We start from the raw sequence: 17,566 nt of genomic DNA, 5'->3' as shown, positions 1-17,566 counted from the left end.
CCCTCCCCCCAACCCTGTGTGGCCATTTTTTGTGGAGTTATGAGCCTGTCTGCAGGGCTTAATATGGTAGATGTGCTCAGAGGCTGCCTATTCCCCCCCCCCCCCCGAGTTTATGAATTGCACTAGGGCTTAGGCACTTGGGGTGAGGCAGAAGCCCACCTGTTCAGAGGCAGAAACATGGGCACTTTTACTGCCAAAAGTTTAAGCTCCAAGTGAGTCTAGGCACTTACAGGGTTAGGCAGCAGCTGAGTGGGGGGTTTGTGTATGAATACCAATGGTGAAGATGCACACTTGATGTCCGTGAGTGACAACTATTCTGCCAGCTTGCTTCCTGGTAGGTGGAATGGATATTGTGTGTCTTAGGTGTAGGATAGGAGAAGAGAGATGAAGGAAAATTATTTATTTATTTTTTAATCTATCTAGGTATGTGTCACAGTGGGTATGTACTGGTATCTCTTCACTTTTTTACCTTTATGTTGTTGGCCTTTCAATGGAGGGACCATGTCTTGCTCCTCTTTTGTATAGTGCCTAGCACAGGTAGGCACCAATCCTAACTGGGTGTTACCACAAGATAAATTGTGATTAAAAACAGTAATTTTGTAACAAAATTTATTTTTGCTCTGTAGATACAAATCCCAAACATCAACAAACAAAATTCCAGTGGAAAAATACTAGCCATTAACAATGAAAACTTATTTAATAAATAGAACTTTGGCATTCAAAATTCTAGCTGTAAACCCTACTATAAAAAAATTACAAAAAGAGGCAATAACCACAGAGCTAAAAGTGAGCCACCCAGTGGCGCCTTTTACTTTTTACACTGAATGCATTTTGATTAAGTCATGACAACTCTATTTACACATGAGGTATTCTGAGCGGTTCGAAAACAGAACCCAATTTACATAACTACCAGCCTTTGGGGACTAAGCCAGTACATATGTCAGCTGTGCTTTTAAAAGTTAGACTCAGCCCCTACTCTCCACTGATTACCAATGAGATATTGTAGTTAATATATACAAAATTATCATTTTGATTGAATTTCCTGCTCACTCTTCCTGTCAGAAAAACTGGACTGCTAAAATCACCTAACTTACAAGATGTATGCCTAGTACCTATAGCATTTAGTACATATTTCTAGATATTATGTAAGAGGCTCCTTAATGTCAAGGCCTAAAAACAAAAGATCTGAAGTTAGAGCAAACAAGGTGCAATAATTATTGACATTCTTCTAGCTCAACTAAAATTCATTGGGACTATATACATTTACTGAAGGCAAAAAAGGCACAAAGGTATGCAGCAGTGGAATTAATACTGCTGATCAGCTGTCATACAAAATCTGTTTATATAATCTTCAATAGCCACTGGTTTGTTTTCATATTTTAAAAATGTTGATTGTTTGAAGCAATCAATCGAAATATTTCCCCATGCATCAGAAAAACCTGTTGTATCAATTCCATTAAAAGAACAAAATTCTAATTCCAGTTACGCCCATGCAGCCCACTTATGTCATTGAGGGTAACATAAGTGAGGGCAAAATTCAGGTGTCCCTGAAGAGGGATTTCCATCCTTCCTTGTACCCTCTTATCTTTAAAAGAGCAAGCAGGATAATTTTTTCTTCTAACTAAAAGTGATAAGAAATCTTCAGAAGTGAGCAGAGCAAAATAACTTTGGCTCTTACAGCTACATCTATTGGCAGTTTTAAAATGTTGTTGCCTGAGTTGGTGGTTATAGCAACCGCAATAAATTACAGAAGTACATCACTATAAACCTACACATCTGAGGCTAAGAATCTAAGTTAAGTTTGCACAATTGATCTGAACTACTTATATACAGTAAATACATAGCATCTTTTATAGCTTGCCCAAAGACAACTACTTTCCAAGCCATTTTTAAAATACATTCTTGAATACAGTAGTTATTTACTGTAAGTATCACCTAAAGGATTGTAGAAATTCAACTGAAACTATACAAAAATTGCTGTACTCGTTTCTCTGTAAGTCCACTAATAGACAGAATGGGACAGTATCCACTCATTAGACATTTTTTTTTAGCCCTTGAGATTGTCTCTAAGTTATGGCAAAAAGTTGTCATGACTAAATCAGTTTCAGTAATGCCACTGTTAACGTTTGTTAATCAACCATATCATATTAAATATGTCGAATGAGACCACACACACTCTACTTTTTAACCAGTTAAACAATCATGCATATCTTACTTAGACAAAGCTTATTCTGTTTGGAGACATCTGTAAACTGATGCATATATAACAATAGCTCCTACAACAGCAGGCCCAATTTTAAGAAATCAAAGAAAAGGAAAAATACTTAATCTTTGTGGCCACTTAATTCTAACCTTATCAGTAATTTGTATCTTTGGCTCATCACATCTGCCATTTCTCTCCCTGCTTTAATTTGACTGAGGCAGATAAACTCAGTATTACTTTAAAAATCAAGTGCTCTATATTTTAATGTAAATACAATTGGTGCTCTAATATAACAGAGAAAAAATGCAGAATTACAGCATCATCATTCACAATAGTGCAACTAAAAAAATAAATCAAGACTTTCATACTGGGAGAACCTTCTATAATACTTTTGAACCATAGAACTTCTTTCCAAGGATCTTTAAGTGCTTTATAAACATTAATTTATTAATCACAACTCCCCAGTGCAGTATCCCCATTTTTGAGATGGGGAAACTGAGGCGCAGAGGTTAAGTGACCTGCTGAGCATCACACAGGGAGGTCCTGGCACAGATAAAAACAGAATCTGCTGTTCCCTTCTGTAATACTACACTACTACCCCTCCAATATGTGCCTACGCGATTTAAAACAGCAGTACATTTCCCTTTTATAGGCTGATTTTTTGTGTGTCTTTTCTGCTTATTGAAGTATGGTGTTGCTTAGACATGGATTGCCTCCCTTTTACCCCACCAAATACTCTTAGTTGACTGTCTGAAGTCAGTCATGTTGAATTCCTGACACTAGACAAATTTGCTATAAACACAGGATGATGACTTCACTTCAGGGCCAAGCAGAAAGAAAGTGAAAGTAAGTAGTTATTAAAACTACTAATCAAAACAGCAACCACTAAGTTATAGGCAAAGATTCCTTATTTTCAGTTTTGCCCTAATGTGAAAGTCCCTCTTTAAAGTTGTGTCAATAATTCTTCTACAAACTCCAATTTTTAGGCAATTAAAAAAAAAAACCCTAAAAACCAAGTTCTGGGCAAAAAGATAGCTTCTTTCTTAGCCCCAGAGTATTTTTTAAAAAATGTAAAGATTATGCTGTTCAGTTGTAAGGATGGAAGACTTAATGCTCCCAAAGTTGCTGCTTCAGTCTGAGTAAATCTGCATTTGAAAAATACTGAGAACCATTAATATAAACACTAAAATAGATTTTCACAGATCTAGGCCAGGTGTAGGGACAGTTTAGCAAGCAAGACCTGTTGAATAAATAAGCCCATGTAATAGTTAGAAAAGACTGACCAGAAGATTTTTAAATCACTAAGTTCATAACAATGACATTTAAACACTCTTTGTAACACAAAACAGAAGGCTGAAAATTTCAATGTTAAAATCAGCAATGTCAATCCACATTATTCTTAAGCTATTTTTTGTTTTTAACAAATGGTGAAAATTAAATATAGATATTAATGTCAGAAAAAACAAAAATAGCCATTCCTTTACCACAGTTTGCTGTCTTTCAGCCTACTTTGTCATGGCCCATAAGCTTACTAACTAAAGATTTCTAACGCTGTCAGCACTGTACTGTCAGCTGTAATAACTGCACAAGCAAGCTGCAGCTATTTGCTCTCAAACTTTTTTAATTTTTAAATGTGGTTGCAGTCTTTTATGATTGATTCTCATTGTCTAACATTAATAATGCAGCTTGACAGCCATTTTGGTCAGGTCAGCATTTGAAGGCAGAACTTATTTGCTGTGTTTGTCTCCAGTGAAATAGAGATATCCTTGTTTTACAGTTACCCAGCTAAGTTCTGATCATAGAATCGTTTTGCGGGCGTGCTAATATTCTATCAGTCCTGCAGGGGCAGTCTTGCACTGGATAACCATGTGTTCATGTATTTTTTAAAAAGTAATCCTTTCCTGCAGGACTGGAAAAATCTACAAGTCCTGCACACCACACAACATGATAGAGTCTGACGATAACATTCTGAGCTTTCAGCACTAAGAGGCAGAAAAAATTTTGTACAGGCCCAGATGCTGCAAGATTTGGGTTGTTCATTACCTTCAGGAGGCCTGCAGGATTGGGCCCTGGATATATAGGATGAACACATTTAAAACAGAGGTTGTAGACAGAAAATAACTACAGTACACACACCATGAGACGTCTCCAGTGTCATTTTGCTGACAGAAAGCCAGTCTTAAGAGTTACAGCAGCTGGCTTTTGTGGGTTTGTGTCACAGTCTTCATATTACTGAAACAAAAGGTTTTAAGTAACATGTTAAAAGATAGAGATATGAGGAAGGCTAACATCTGAATCTGATGGCACCACATTCACATACAGAGTTTGTTTGCCTAGACTGTTGCTGGATAAAATAAAAACCCTAATAATCAACAGGGATCAGCTGCTGAAACCGCTCCTTCTTTCCCTTACCTAATTCACGAGGCAATTATAGAAAGAGCAACCACCTTTTGTAGTAGTCAAAGACCACCCCAACTGCAGTTTCCAACATGATGTGTTTTGCAGAAGCATCTGGCTCCACTGTCCATATTTTCTCTACACCTTTTGGGTGCTTGAACCTGTCACTCCAGCCTTTCAATTCGGACAGTGCAACTCCAACCTCTGATGAAGGAAAGTAAGTACAGTAGTAACAATAGTGCCTTTTTCTGAGACTTTGCTTTGACTCCGGAAAACAATATAACCACACAAATTGTTTAAATGAGCCATGAGGGAGGAAATAGAATCCTACATCTCTAATGGGAACATTCTTCACAGCTTGGTCCTACATTCAGTAGTTTGGAGAACACAGATTTTCTTGAGATCTGTACCACTCTTCAAATTAAGATTTCCCCACCATCCCCCAAATTAAATATGCACAAACCTTAGACCCACCAGACACCCATGTGCAGCTCATATACAGTATGCAATCTTCCCATATGGCTCCTTCATAGAAATGCAAAGATCTGTAACACAGCAGTATTTAATAATGTAGTCATTGCTGTGAGACAAAATTTTATCATTGGGTAACGCAGTTGTCTCCCATGTCCTGAGCATAATGGTCTGATATTATAGTCCTCAGTTCATCAATATCCTTCCGTAATTGACACACCTCTGAGAGTTTCTTGGTGAGAGTTCCTGTGCTGTGGTAATTCTCATTCTCTTCAGCTGAACAGCTCATTGCTGTGAAAAACAAGACACAGCTAGAGCTTCGCATGCAACCACATAGCTTACACATTCACCCACTTCAAAGAGTGCACATATGGTTTTTAGTTAATAATACCTGGACAAATCTTGCTTTAATATAATGAAAAGCCATCAAAATGCAGTATTCCGTGCACTTACAACCATACACTATTCCTTTTTTTAATCTAATGTAGCTCTTTCAAAGTGTCAATGGAAAAACCTAAAGGGCAGATTGACTACACAACTTTACGGGGGGCTCCTGCCAATAGAAAGTGTACTGGGTGGGATGGAGAATGGTGGCAGCACAACTTTCTCCCCAAGAGTCTGGTGGGAGAGAGGCACAGCCCATAAGCAGGTGGTGATAGGTCTGGGCAACCCGGTGGAGTGCAATGCATACAGGATGTGTTGTTTCTGTAGCCTGGGACAGCAGGAGTATGCATATCAAACAGAGATTCAATTTACTCTCCCTGGGACCTCACGGAGTAAAACCACCATTCGGCCAACCCCTTCAAATGCTGTGTAGGTAACAGAAGTTAGAACTACACATGTATCAATTCCTGCCCCCATAGTCACTAATCCATAAACATGGCTGGTCTGCAACAGCTCTCTATTAATAAGAATTAGTGAGGTCCTATATTATTTTCTTTAATTTATACTGGCTCATGTTGTGATCCTACTGGATCTCACAAATCAAGTCAGATTAATAATCAGTTGGGAGATCTCAGTGCAACACCTATTTGCTTCAGGAGGTGGATTCTATTAGTAGTAAACCTGTGTTATTGAACACATCCCTTTTGGATGTGTTGTAAACCTGGAGTCTTGACTACTTATATTTATTCAAGATCACATGACACAGTAAAATTATGTGTATTAATGCCAGTGTATTGGCTCATCTGCAAGTATACTAACAACATATATAATTTTCTCCATTTCTTCTCCTAACCTGTTGGGTATGTTGTGTGCTATCAAACAGCTGCTGCATTTCACCTTAGAGAAGATGCCACTACTCTAGAAAATGGTTTCTGATTATGATTTGGTCATAGCATATACATTTGAAAAGCTTTGGGATCTTTGTGGTAAGAAGCACATGGGGAATTGCTACGTTTTAGCAGGCTGAATTCTGCCTCTCCTTTATATCTTATAACCTGAAGGACATTAACAGGAAATACTTAATAGCTTGGACTAGTAACTGCATGACCAAGAACACTTGAAAAATATACAAAGAGTGTTGTTTAGTTTTCTACATGGTGACCAGAAAGTACAGGTCTCAGCCAGCCCAAACTAGATTCCATTGCTATAGACTGTGGTTTCTCAATGTCAAAGTACAATATAAATATTGCAAGATAATATCACTTACATCTGATTCCCAGCAGTAAGGAGAGGTTAGGCTCCTTGCCCTGAGCTCTCTGGGTAAGAATACTGCATAGTGCTTTCAAGTCAAACAAACAATGGGACATTTCTTTGAACAACTGGTCAGCCACCGGCATCTTTTCAGACACTGGCTGTCTGGACTGTTCCATCTGGCATATCTGCTCCCTCAAAAAGGCATTCTCTTCCATTAGTCTTTGGTTCTTTGTGAAAATAAAGAAAGAAAAAAAAAAAGGGCTGTGTCATTTTCTTCACCTAATACTAGTCCACACCAGTTGTAGACTTCTCAAAACATTCACCATACAAAAAAGCAGCATGTTTTCTGTTTCAGACAGTGAACAATGTGAATTAAACTGAATGGACTTAGATAAATGATGGCATGTATTAACTGGCAGATTTAGGGCCTACTCAGATTTTAAAAAATAAACATTAAAAATAAACCATCCATATCAAAGCTTCCAGGCTAGAGCACTCTCTCAAAGTGTGAATGGCAATAAATCCCCACCTATGTGTCTGTTTCATTCATTTATTGGGTCTTGTCATTAATCTAAAGAGTAAGCTCTTCAGGGCAGGCACTGGCTCTTTACTACATGCCTGCACAGCATCTAGCACAATGGGGCCCTACTGTGGTAGAAATATTTTTATAAGGGATTTCTAATTACTTACTTCAAGCAGAGTTTTATTTAACTGCTGTATATGCCTTTCTTTTTCTTCAGTCTCATTTGTCATCTTCTGCATTGTCAGTTTCCCTTGCAAAAGCTTTTCTTCCATAGACTAGATAGAATAAAAACAGGAATAAGTGCCTTAATTCTTGTTTCTTGTCAGTTGAGGTATATTGGTATATTGTGGTACATCGGGATAAATTTTGTTGATTTACTGTACTTGTTATGTTCAGATTTACTTGCTCTTCATCTATTTATTTCTCCACCTTCCTATCGGCAGTTAAATGACTCAGCATTTATCTACAGGAACAGCTTCCTCTAGCGGTCAGTTAGGGAGCAATCTCTGTAGGATACTGACTATTTCTAGTCAGAAAAAATTTTAAGTTATCGGGTAGGTCCACACTACCTGCCCGATTCAGCAGGTAGATATCGATCTTCTGGGATCGATTTATCGCGTCTCATCTGGACGCAATAAATCGATCCCAGAAGCGCTCCCCCGTCGACTGCGGAACTCCTGCTCGCCGAGAGGAGGAAGCGCTGTCGACGCGGGAGCTTGCCTGTGCCGCGTGGACCCACAGTAAGTAAACTTAGTTTGATCTAGGAAACGTCAACTTCAGCAACTCTATTCTCGTAGCTGAAGTTGCGTTTCCTAGATCGATCCCCCGCCTCAGTGTGGACCAGCCCATCATGATAAAAAAATATTACTGTAGAAGTCTAAGGGTTTTCTCTGAGGTTTGATAAGTGTCTTCTTCATAAACACAAATACTTGTGGATTTTAAATAGGGAAAAAATGCATGGAGTCTAAAATTATTGTTCATTATAATTAATTCCAAGCAGCTATTTCCTTTTTATGAGGAATGTCTTAACGCCCACTAAGTATCAATTTTATGTTAATTTCATTGTGACTAACAAGATGAAGTTCTTTTCACTTTTTTTTTCCATTTTTAAGTATATGGAAACAACCCCTCCTTTGAGTACTGTCTGACAGATGGTGAATTTGATGCTCAATTCAGATTGAAGGCCTTTTTTGGCCTTTGATGATAACTCTTGATATGGTGCAGTTACTTTAATTTTCTACAAAATTATTTTTAAACACCTGAACTGTGCAGTGAGGGTGAAAGAATCCTGATTAAACAAGTGGCTCCAAGGTAAAATAATTTAATAGCTTTTGGGTCACTTCAGCTGTCCAAATGATTATCCTAGCAGTTACAAACCAGCAATAACTTTCTCTGAACCTATTGCTAATAAATACTCAGTTTCTCAGATTTGATGCCTACATTGACCAAAAAGATCAACGGCTCTTGAGTATGCTTTAGTGGTCTCACCTCACTGTCTTTTTGACAGCTGACTGCTTAAATAACAATAAACCCATTTTATAAAGCTTCTTAAGGTTGTAGAAAACAGACACAGGACAAATTTCACCCCCAGTTGGGTCAAAGTTTTTGCAATATCAGCTCATCTGAGACAATGATTTTGATCTCATGAGAAATTCACACCATTGCTTAATTTCCTTTGCCTAGCTTTTAAAATATCTATCTATCTCAGATGATAAACACATTTGTCAGACTCCACTCATCTAAAACACTTCTCTGTACTTATTGTATGTCACTGTGACGCAACATTCCATGTTCTCTCTCAAAAATAGGGATAATCCTGCTCTGCACAAATATGTGGAATTTGTTAATGTTTGTATAGTTCTGAAAACGTACATCACTAAATAATATTAATATTTCAGATTACGTGTAGTGGGTTTCTAGTTCCTGCTTACAGAGGTTACTTCTGGGTTTCAAAAGACACCTCTGCATACATAGTTCCACTTGGATATATATTGCAATTCAGTATGATCGTAGTTATCTTTGTCAGTATCATGCAGACTTATTTCACCACTTGCTGATTTCACTTATCTATGTTTATATGCTTTGCAGGATTATTTGGCTCAAATCCAGAAAGAGAAGCAGTCAAACTGCCTCACTCAGAATATTAATAAAGCTGAGCTACTGCCTTATATAAACTCCTAATGCTCTAAACCACAGACTCTTGCAAAGCTTCAAAAAGGGGGATTTTTTTCATGTTGGTAATGTTATTGCTCTCAAAGCCCAGTGATATGCTCTCGCAGTGCATCCAAAAGTTCCTTTTATCCTTTGATCAGCACATTAATATGTAAAACCTGTTGCCCAGTTCCAATTATTTTATGTCAATCCACTCCTATCTTGCTCAAAATATAGTAGGAGCATCAGTGGCAATGCTGCATTCTTTGTCACTGGTGCCCTGGCCTTGGGAACGATTTTGATTTAACCTTTCCAGGCCAGTGGAACTCAAGATCGTGTTGCAAGAAAAATGGGTGCTCCATAGATTACTGCTTACTATACAATGCTAGCCCATGTATGGGATGGCATTGGCTCAGAAGCATATTTTCTTATGTGGACTCCTGGAAAAATCCTGGAAAATTTAATAGAGAATCATCTCTCTCTCTCTCTCTCTCTCTCTCAGAGAATGGTTAAAAAAATGTAAGTTTAATCATTCTTTATTAAGTTCTATAGTTTAATTTCAATAGGAACCTAATGGTTTCATCCCAGTTCTCTAGCCATTTTTCTTGAGGATATGAAGAACTCAAGGAGCAGAAGAGCAATAACTGAAGCAGTCATAGCAAATTGAGCTGAATTGTTCCAAAGTGTACAGTGCTTTTGGGGCACAGAAAAATGCCCATGAAGTTCTAGGATAAACTAATTCATTTTATGACCTAATATGAAATTACTCTGAGAGTTGCATTCAAAGGCGAATGCACTAATCCACTGCCCATTTGACACCCAATAGCATAGAGCTTTTCCAAATACATTATCCTGAAAGTAATGAGGAATGGTGCTGCTGCTTCCCTATTCTGACGCACCAAAACCAAATACAGAGGATTTGTCTTCCCTATTGCGTTTAAAGTTTGACTTCTAAAAGGTGAATAATAAGAGAATTTACTCTTACTGGTGTGCTAAATCACCACGTAGAGCCCCCAGATATTATTCATTTATATCAACTGAAAGAGGTTTTTACATTCAACAGTCATACTGAATGCATGTTTACATTCTTTGTTTTATGTTTATCCCATCTATGCACATTACAAGTTTGTCTTTTTAAAAAAAAAAGTGTTCACAAGTACTATTAAGTTTTACCATTTGATTTTCAAAATTCTGTTTGTCATTTGTCTTATGTAGAACTCTAGTCACACTCCAACAATGAATAGTCTGGAAATAAATTCACATACAATTCTATATTACACCGAATCATATGTATGTCATCAGCTCATGAGTCAATGGCATTTGCCAGGGATCACTAAAATTGGAAACTTGTATTAATAATTATTAATTCTACCTTGGGTAGGAGATTCATGCTTAAGTGCACATTCACATACAAGCCCACTGGCTTACCATCCTGGACACACAGTACTATGGTTTTCCCTTTCCCCTCTCGCTGTGTGACTTACTTTATACATTTTCTGTATGAAGTTAAAATTCAGTTATGTTAATCCCATCAGTGATGATACACAAATAGCTCCAAAAATAGGAACGCCAGATATGCGTTAGATAACAAGTGCTCTGTACAATCTGGCTTTTCTATCCTTTTTAATATTTTTATTTTTTCATAAAGGAAATGTTAATTTCGTGACAATCTAAATTATTCATTTGAACAGGAATTTTAAAAAAAGCAACTTCCATGTACATTTTCTATTTCTGAAGATGTACGGCATGCAAAATAAAAATCTCAAAAGTAACCAAGATGTTAATCTCTCACAATAAAAAAAACAGGAAGATCAAAACCATTACTTAGAGATTACAAATACACAGGAAATTAAAATGGTCGCAAACTGTTGTTTGGAGCAGGATTTGTTTTCATTTCAGCTGACACTTCCAGGAGGCAAATATCAAAAATAATATTGAGGGCTACTTTTTTAATAAAAGACTGAACTGAAAATACATTTATAAAGCATAATTTTAAATTGTGGATGAACTCACAAGTAAATAAGTAAGATTCCAAAAGGTATTAGTCTAGTTTTTGCTTAACCACGTTCTGTGCTTCCTGGTTCTTAACAGAAAATCCTCCCTCTTCTATTGATGTTAACAATTCACCTGCAATTTCCTATAAACTCCCAACAGGAGCAGGAGACAGGAGAACAAGTGCTACATGATGACTGCTGAGGGCAGAGGTCAAGTAAATATGGACTGATGGAACCTTGCTGGCCAGGAACAAGAACTAAAACCCTCTTCTCCACCCCCACAAAAATAACAAGATGACAGGGGAGGAGAGAAGGAAAAAGAAAAACGGTCCTGCCAAGATGTGAGAGTTACTCTCAACTGTAAAGTCAACAAACCTGAGATTGCTGATCCCCATTTGGAGCTGCCTGTGACTCCCTATTCTGAAACAGGCTGGGGAGGAACGGGGCTGGTGAAACAGCCATATTTCTTCTCTCCCTTCCTCTCTCAACAGAAGCACAAAATGACAATGGAGGCACACACGAGGCATCAGACAGGTCTACAGAGGGGAATCTGAGTGCTCTGGGGGGCTGACTCCACAGTGAAACAGGCCAGAGAGCTTCTCAGCTTCTAAAGTTCAATTTTTGTACTTTTGGGGGTGGTCTGCTGGGGCTTGATCCAAAGCCCACTGAAATAAACGGAAAGTCTCCCATTTGCAGCAGGCCATTAGTGCTTACCACCTGGTACCTGAGGCTCACTGTGGATCTTTCAGAGGGGTGTTTATGCATCTCCCTGGATGCAAGTGCTGGTCCTCCACATCTAGGAGTCTTCTAGTGGGAAGAGACTGTATTATTTGGGTTGCCACCAAATGGGGCACTGAAGAGCTGCTTACAGGAAACTGGAAGCAGATGTGATTCAGGGGAAAGAATCTCTCTTACAAACAGGAAGACAAGAAAGAGATCCTAATTTAAAAATAGAAGTTTTAAAGGAGAGAGCAAGATCCCTGGCCACACGGAGTCCTCTTTGCACTGCTCTGGAGTAAAAAGGCAACTTAAAGCGGTCCTAAATAGACAGCTGAGGATTCCCCAGGCCTACCAAATCCTCTGTTGGCATAGAGCTGGCATAGCTAGTTCTCCACCATTCCCTTCCAGGACCCCCAAACCAGGAGTATGTGCAATCCGGCTGTCCCCGCTGCTGTTGGCCCTGAGGGGGACATTGCAAGCCAGCATTTGGAAACTGCTCTAAATTCCGCCAGGACCTGAACTGGCCCTGGTTACTTCAGAGATCTGAAAAGAAGGATGCTATTTTGCTGCCTTTGGTGTGCTGACGGGTACCCCATTGCACCTGAGATCCTGGTCCTCACACCTAGATTGGTTTTAAACTCATTCTGACCCTCACTTATTTTCTAAGGGTGAAAGTTTTCTACATTGCACACCCAGTACTTATGCAGCAGGTAACTGAAACTGACATTATCTTTATAATGTTGCTGAAGATGCTAAGTCAGACTCTCCTTTCATATAAAACCAATTTTCCTCGTGTAACTCCACTGCTTTCAGTGGCGTCAGACCTGACTTATGATGGTGTGAGAACAGAATCAGCCTGTCAGCTACAGCTGATAGAACACTGGGCACAAGTGTCAGGCATGCAAGCTTTCCTTTTCCCACCTCTTCACCGTACAAACATCCCGGACTGAAGATACTGTTTAAAAATAGGCTGTCAATAGCAGCAAGTGCTGATAGTGGACATAGAAGGGCTACTGGGGCTAACTCAGGTTAGGGCAATGCTGGCCTTGGTACCAGTAAGTAAATTAGAGCTTGTAGCCACTGGTCCTAATCCAGATCAACACAGAATTTGACTCAGCATAAAACCCTCAGCATATTTAATGACTTCCACTGATATGCCCCCCAGCGGCAGGGAAGTAGATGGAATGAGAAGGTTAAAACTATAAGGGAACTGGAAAGATCCAGGAAATACATTGTGATGGCGTAAGTATGTTAAGTTACTAAACGGTCAGTCAAACTGATGGGTAAAATTACTCAATTATTTTATGAAAGTAAGTGAAGGAAACTGCTTTGTTAATAGGTATGCCAGATCGTTCATACTGTAGCAACTCATCAATAGTGGCTTTTATGTCAAACCCATTCCTGTTAGATTTCCATTCATTCAAGACTGCAGTCTTAGAGCAACTGCTAGGGTTCAATATTTAGGTGTTTAATGTGTATTTCTTTTTCTTATCTGACTACAATTTGTGCCTGTCCCATGACTTGTCATTAAAGAGTGTGCAGTCATACCAATAGCACCAAAAGTGACATAAGCAGCTCTGAGGATATCGGACAGGACATCCTTTAGACCAGGGGTAGGCAACCTATGGCACGCGTGCCAAAGGCGGCACGCGAGCTGATTTTTAGTGGCACTCACACTGCCCAGGTCCTGGTCACCGGTCTGGGGGGCTCTGCATTTTAATTTAATTTTAAATGAAACTTCTTAAACATTTTAAAAACCTTATTTATTTTACATACAACAATAGTTTAGTTATACACCTCTACCTCGATATAACGCTGTCCTCGGGAGCCAAAAAGTCTTACCGCGTTATAGGTGAAACCGCATTATATTGAACTTACTTTGCTCCACCGGAGTGTGCACCCCCCCCGGAGCACTGCTTTACCGCATTCTATCCGAATTCATGTTATATCGGGTAGCATTATATTGAGGTAGAGGTGTATATTATAGACCTATAGAAAGAGACCTTCTAAAAACATTAAAATGTATTACTGGCATGTGAAACCTTAAATCAGAGTGAATAAATGAAGACTCGGCACACCACTTCTGAAAGGTTGCCGACCCCTGCTTTAGACCATCAGCATAAGGCAGCTTGTAGGGAGGCAGTTTTCCACCTTATGCTGGGAATCCAATTTGTTTCTATCTGCAAAGTGCTAAAAAGCTTATTTTAAGTTAAATTAAGGTTAAGGAGATGTTTCTACTCCAAGCTCCTATTTGGACAGAGATACAGTATCTGTGTTTTAATAGCACATTATCAAACTGCAACTGCCACTGCCTAAACCAATGACAAAATATATACATTTCCTTACCTGAATTTCTAACATCATCCCAGCTATCTGATTTTGTTGATTGTCTATGACCTATAAAAAAAACGGAAATATGACTAAGTACCACATTCAAAAAGATGATTGACCCTGTGAGTTTTAAGTAGAACAGTCTAATTTCTGATCTAGTGACCCTCTTTTCTTTTATAAATGTCTAAACCCGGAACTCAAATTACCTACCCTTGAAGAAGTAAATAACAAAAAGAGAGAAATACTGCTTAACACTCACACAGCAATCTTCATCATGAAATTACTAATTACACAATCACAGTTAACTTACTGCCAGTTTCTTGGTAAAAACTAAGTCTCTCTCTATTTTATTTGACCAAAAATGGTTTACATTTTCTTGTGCCACTGAGTATTCATGCAAAACAAATGCACTGACCCAAGGAACACATGTGTTGAAGAGAAACTGGAATCAGCAATACACGTGAAAAATTGAGTGAGAGAAAAATAAGACAAAGAAACTCAATAGGAGATTCTAAGGTTGTGGACACTACTGACAGTTCAGCTAATCAGTTTCATGGACTGACCTTGCGGGCTCTCTCATTCTTTTCTTTGAGGCATTCATTCTCACTCTGAAGCTGTTTTGTGTCCAACATGGGGAGGCGGATACCATCTTCCAGGCATTTTTCTACTTTCTGTTGCAAACTGCAGTTCAGAGATAAGAATGGAAAAGCAACTAGTCAATTTACTGGGAAAACAAGGAAACAAAAACAGCAGTATGTTCTAGTGGAGGGTTTAAAAACCACCATAAGCATCATCACCCAGTCTCTCACCAAACCCACCAAGACTTTACAAGTAGATTCCAGCTTCATGTATAAGCAAACTGACAGGTGTGAAATGGTGTAAATCCTGGATTTCTTGAAGTCACCATGTCACTAACAAGAACAGATCAATCTGAATACACAGGAAAGTTTTATTACTTATCCAATATATACTCCACCTTTGTAATACTTTGCTGCCTGGTTAAAAAAATAAATCCTGGACCAGATTCTGTGTTGCATCTCTTGAGGCAAGGCACTGGAGGTGCACTCAGAAGGAGGGGAACAACTGACTTTAAAACCCCTTTGTGCTTCCCGTTTTACGGGCTGCTATGGGGGCTGAATCAGCTCCAGCATTAGTCAGAGCAGTCCTGGGGGTTGTTCTTACAGCAGCTTTACTAAATTTGCCTATGGGGTCCCTATGAGCACCACTGCAGTCCTGAATTGCCCACAGTGCCATGCACTATGGTCTATCATTCCTGCCCCCTATGATAGGCATGCGAGGGGGCAGTATAAAGCCACAAATCTCAGCCATTACACTGTTTACGCACCAGAGGAATGTTCCCAGCCCCCTGCAGTTCATTTAAAGCCCCTATATGCTGTCAGAGCTTTCCCCCTCAGCAGCTTTCAAAAATAAATGCGTTTTATTACAGTGACAATCCTGTTTTCCAATATAGAAACCAGAGATCGTTTCAAATATCTGTAGGCTTTCAGGAGAGACAAAACCATCCCTGTAGATTACACGGGCACAAATAAAAAGGTGCATCAGTTGTAAGATGGAAACAATGTGCCCAGTGATCTGCCTGACTAGATGTCCCAACCGGCTAGCCTTTCATCAGTAACACGCTTTTAGACTGCTACTGGCATGTACATTTAGGCAAGTGAGGGGCCCTGAACTAAAGCGACATCCAACCCAAATTATAAGAAATTATCCTTTTCATAACCTCTCCCTTTTGGCTGTCTTTATCACATAACTCCAATTGATATTTTTCCTTTAAAAATGATGCCTTTAAGTAGTATAAAGAATGTAGCATACACCATAGTCTCATTCAATCATCCATCTGGAATTTTTCCATGGAAATCTGCCCAATTTGTTCTTTTATGATTATGTAAGGCCAGCAATAGGGCACCAGCTGCAGTTAAATCTCCCTGTAAATATCCGCCCGCTTCAGAACAAATACCTCCCCCATTAGGAGATGGATGCAGGATTTTTAAATCTTTGACCCTTCCACGGTTAGTTTACCCCTCAATAAATTTCTTCTGAGCTTTCCTACAGTCTAGTACAGGCTTATTTATTAGTTTGGAATGCGGGGAGTCTCTGAACAATGCTCTTTTGCTGCACACGCTTATTCTATCCAACCCTTACCCGGCACTATTCCATGATGCCAGCTCTCAGAAAGACATTGGTGATAGTCAGCCCCTTCTCTGCTATCATATCGTTCGTAACATGATACAAAGGAAATCTCATCATATTTCCAATACAGTGTCAATGACTTTTGTGTCACACTGTCACCCTCTGTGTGGTAATATGTTCCAGTGTGACACAAAAGTCATTGACACCGTACTGCAGTAAAGCTGCAAAGAATTTGGCGGCTTGAAACAAGTATGCTGCAACAGTCCCAGAGCATCACATAGGTATTCATACCTCTGCACTGTGGTGACCAGGTCTTTTTCTTTCTTTTTCTGACAGACGAGTTGCAGCTCTTTCTCCCTACATTGTGTTCTCGTCTCTCCAAGCTTCTTCTCCAGATCTGTCACTGTTTCTTGGAGTTGCTTGTTCTTCTCTTCTAGAATGTGCAGCTAAGACATTACATCCAAACAGTCAGACACAATGCTAAGTTTTGTATTAAGAGTACTTACTACAGGCCCCAGCTTTACAGTTATCTTCTGAATGCACTTTTAGCCTCATTTTTACTGTGCACTAAAGTCTATTATAATTCTCCTTGTTACACTGTTAAAACACCTTTTAACACTTTAAATATTTGTTTTACTAATCAAGTGGGGAAAAGTGTGATATACACATTGCAATTCAGTCAAGAGGAATTGCAAAACAATCGATAATGGTGTGACACATGGCCAGAAAGAGTTAAGCATCTTGCAAGATAAATGACCTGAATTCAACCTCTAGGAACATATTGGTAGATAATGTTTGTGTTTTTGTGTGTTTACATATATATAGTTAGAGGTTAACAGTGTAACAGAACTGTTCCTGTCTATGCTGTATTCTGTTAATTCAGATATCAAAAGGAGATCTTAACATTTAAATGAACTGTAAATATAATATCACTGTATTGATCTCTCTTCGAAATGTATAGCAAATCACCTGCGAATGGTGGAAAACAGG

At 38.9% G+C, this 17,566-nt stretch overlaps 1 protein-coding gene across 2 annotated transcripts in view; it reads right to left on the bottom strand.

Moving 5' to 3' along the window:
* Positions 1-592: 592 nt before the first annotated feature.
* Positions 593-17,566, bottom strand: part of CEP85L (centrosomal protein 85 like) — a 166,300-nt gene continuing 149,326 nt past the window's right edge. For both annotated transcript variants that reach the window (XM_054024136.1, XM_054024137.1), the window contains 6 exons: positions 16,868-17,022; positions 14,992-15,109; positions 14,444-14,494; positions 7,400-7,507; positions 6,723-6,936; positions 593-5,362 (listed from right to left, as the gene is read on the bottom strand). In XM_054024136.1, the coding sequence (XP_053880111.1) occupies positions 5,199-5,362; positions 6,723-6,936; positions 7,400-7,507; positions 14,444-14,494; positions 14,992-15,109; positions 16,868-17,022 (810 nt within the window). In that variant the 3' untranslated portion in view covers positions 593-5,198. The remainder of the gene's footprint in view (positions 5,363-6,722; positions 6,937-7,399; positions 7,508-14,443; positions 14,495-14,991; positions 15,110-16,867; positions 17,023-17,566) is intronic.

Source organism: Malaclemys terrapin, chromosome 3 (genome assembly GCF_027887155.1).
Source record: "Malaclemys terrapin pileata isolate rMalTer1 chromosome 3, rMalTer1.hap1, whole genome shotgun sequence".
NCBI classification, from domain to species: Eukaryota; Metazoa; Chordata; order Testudines; family Emydidae; genus Malaclemys; species Malaclemys terrapin.
This window is presented reverse-complemented; position numbering and strand designations above follow the sequence as displayed.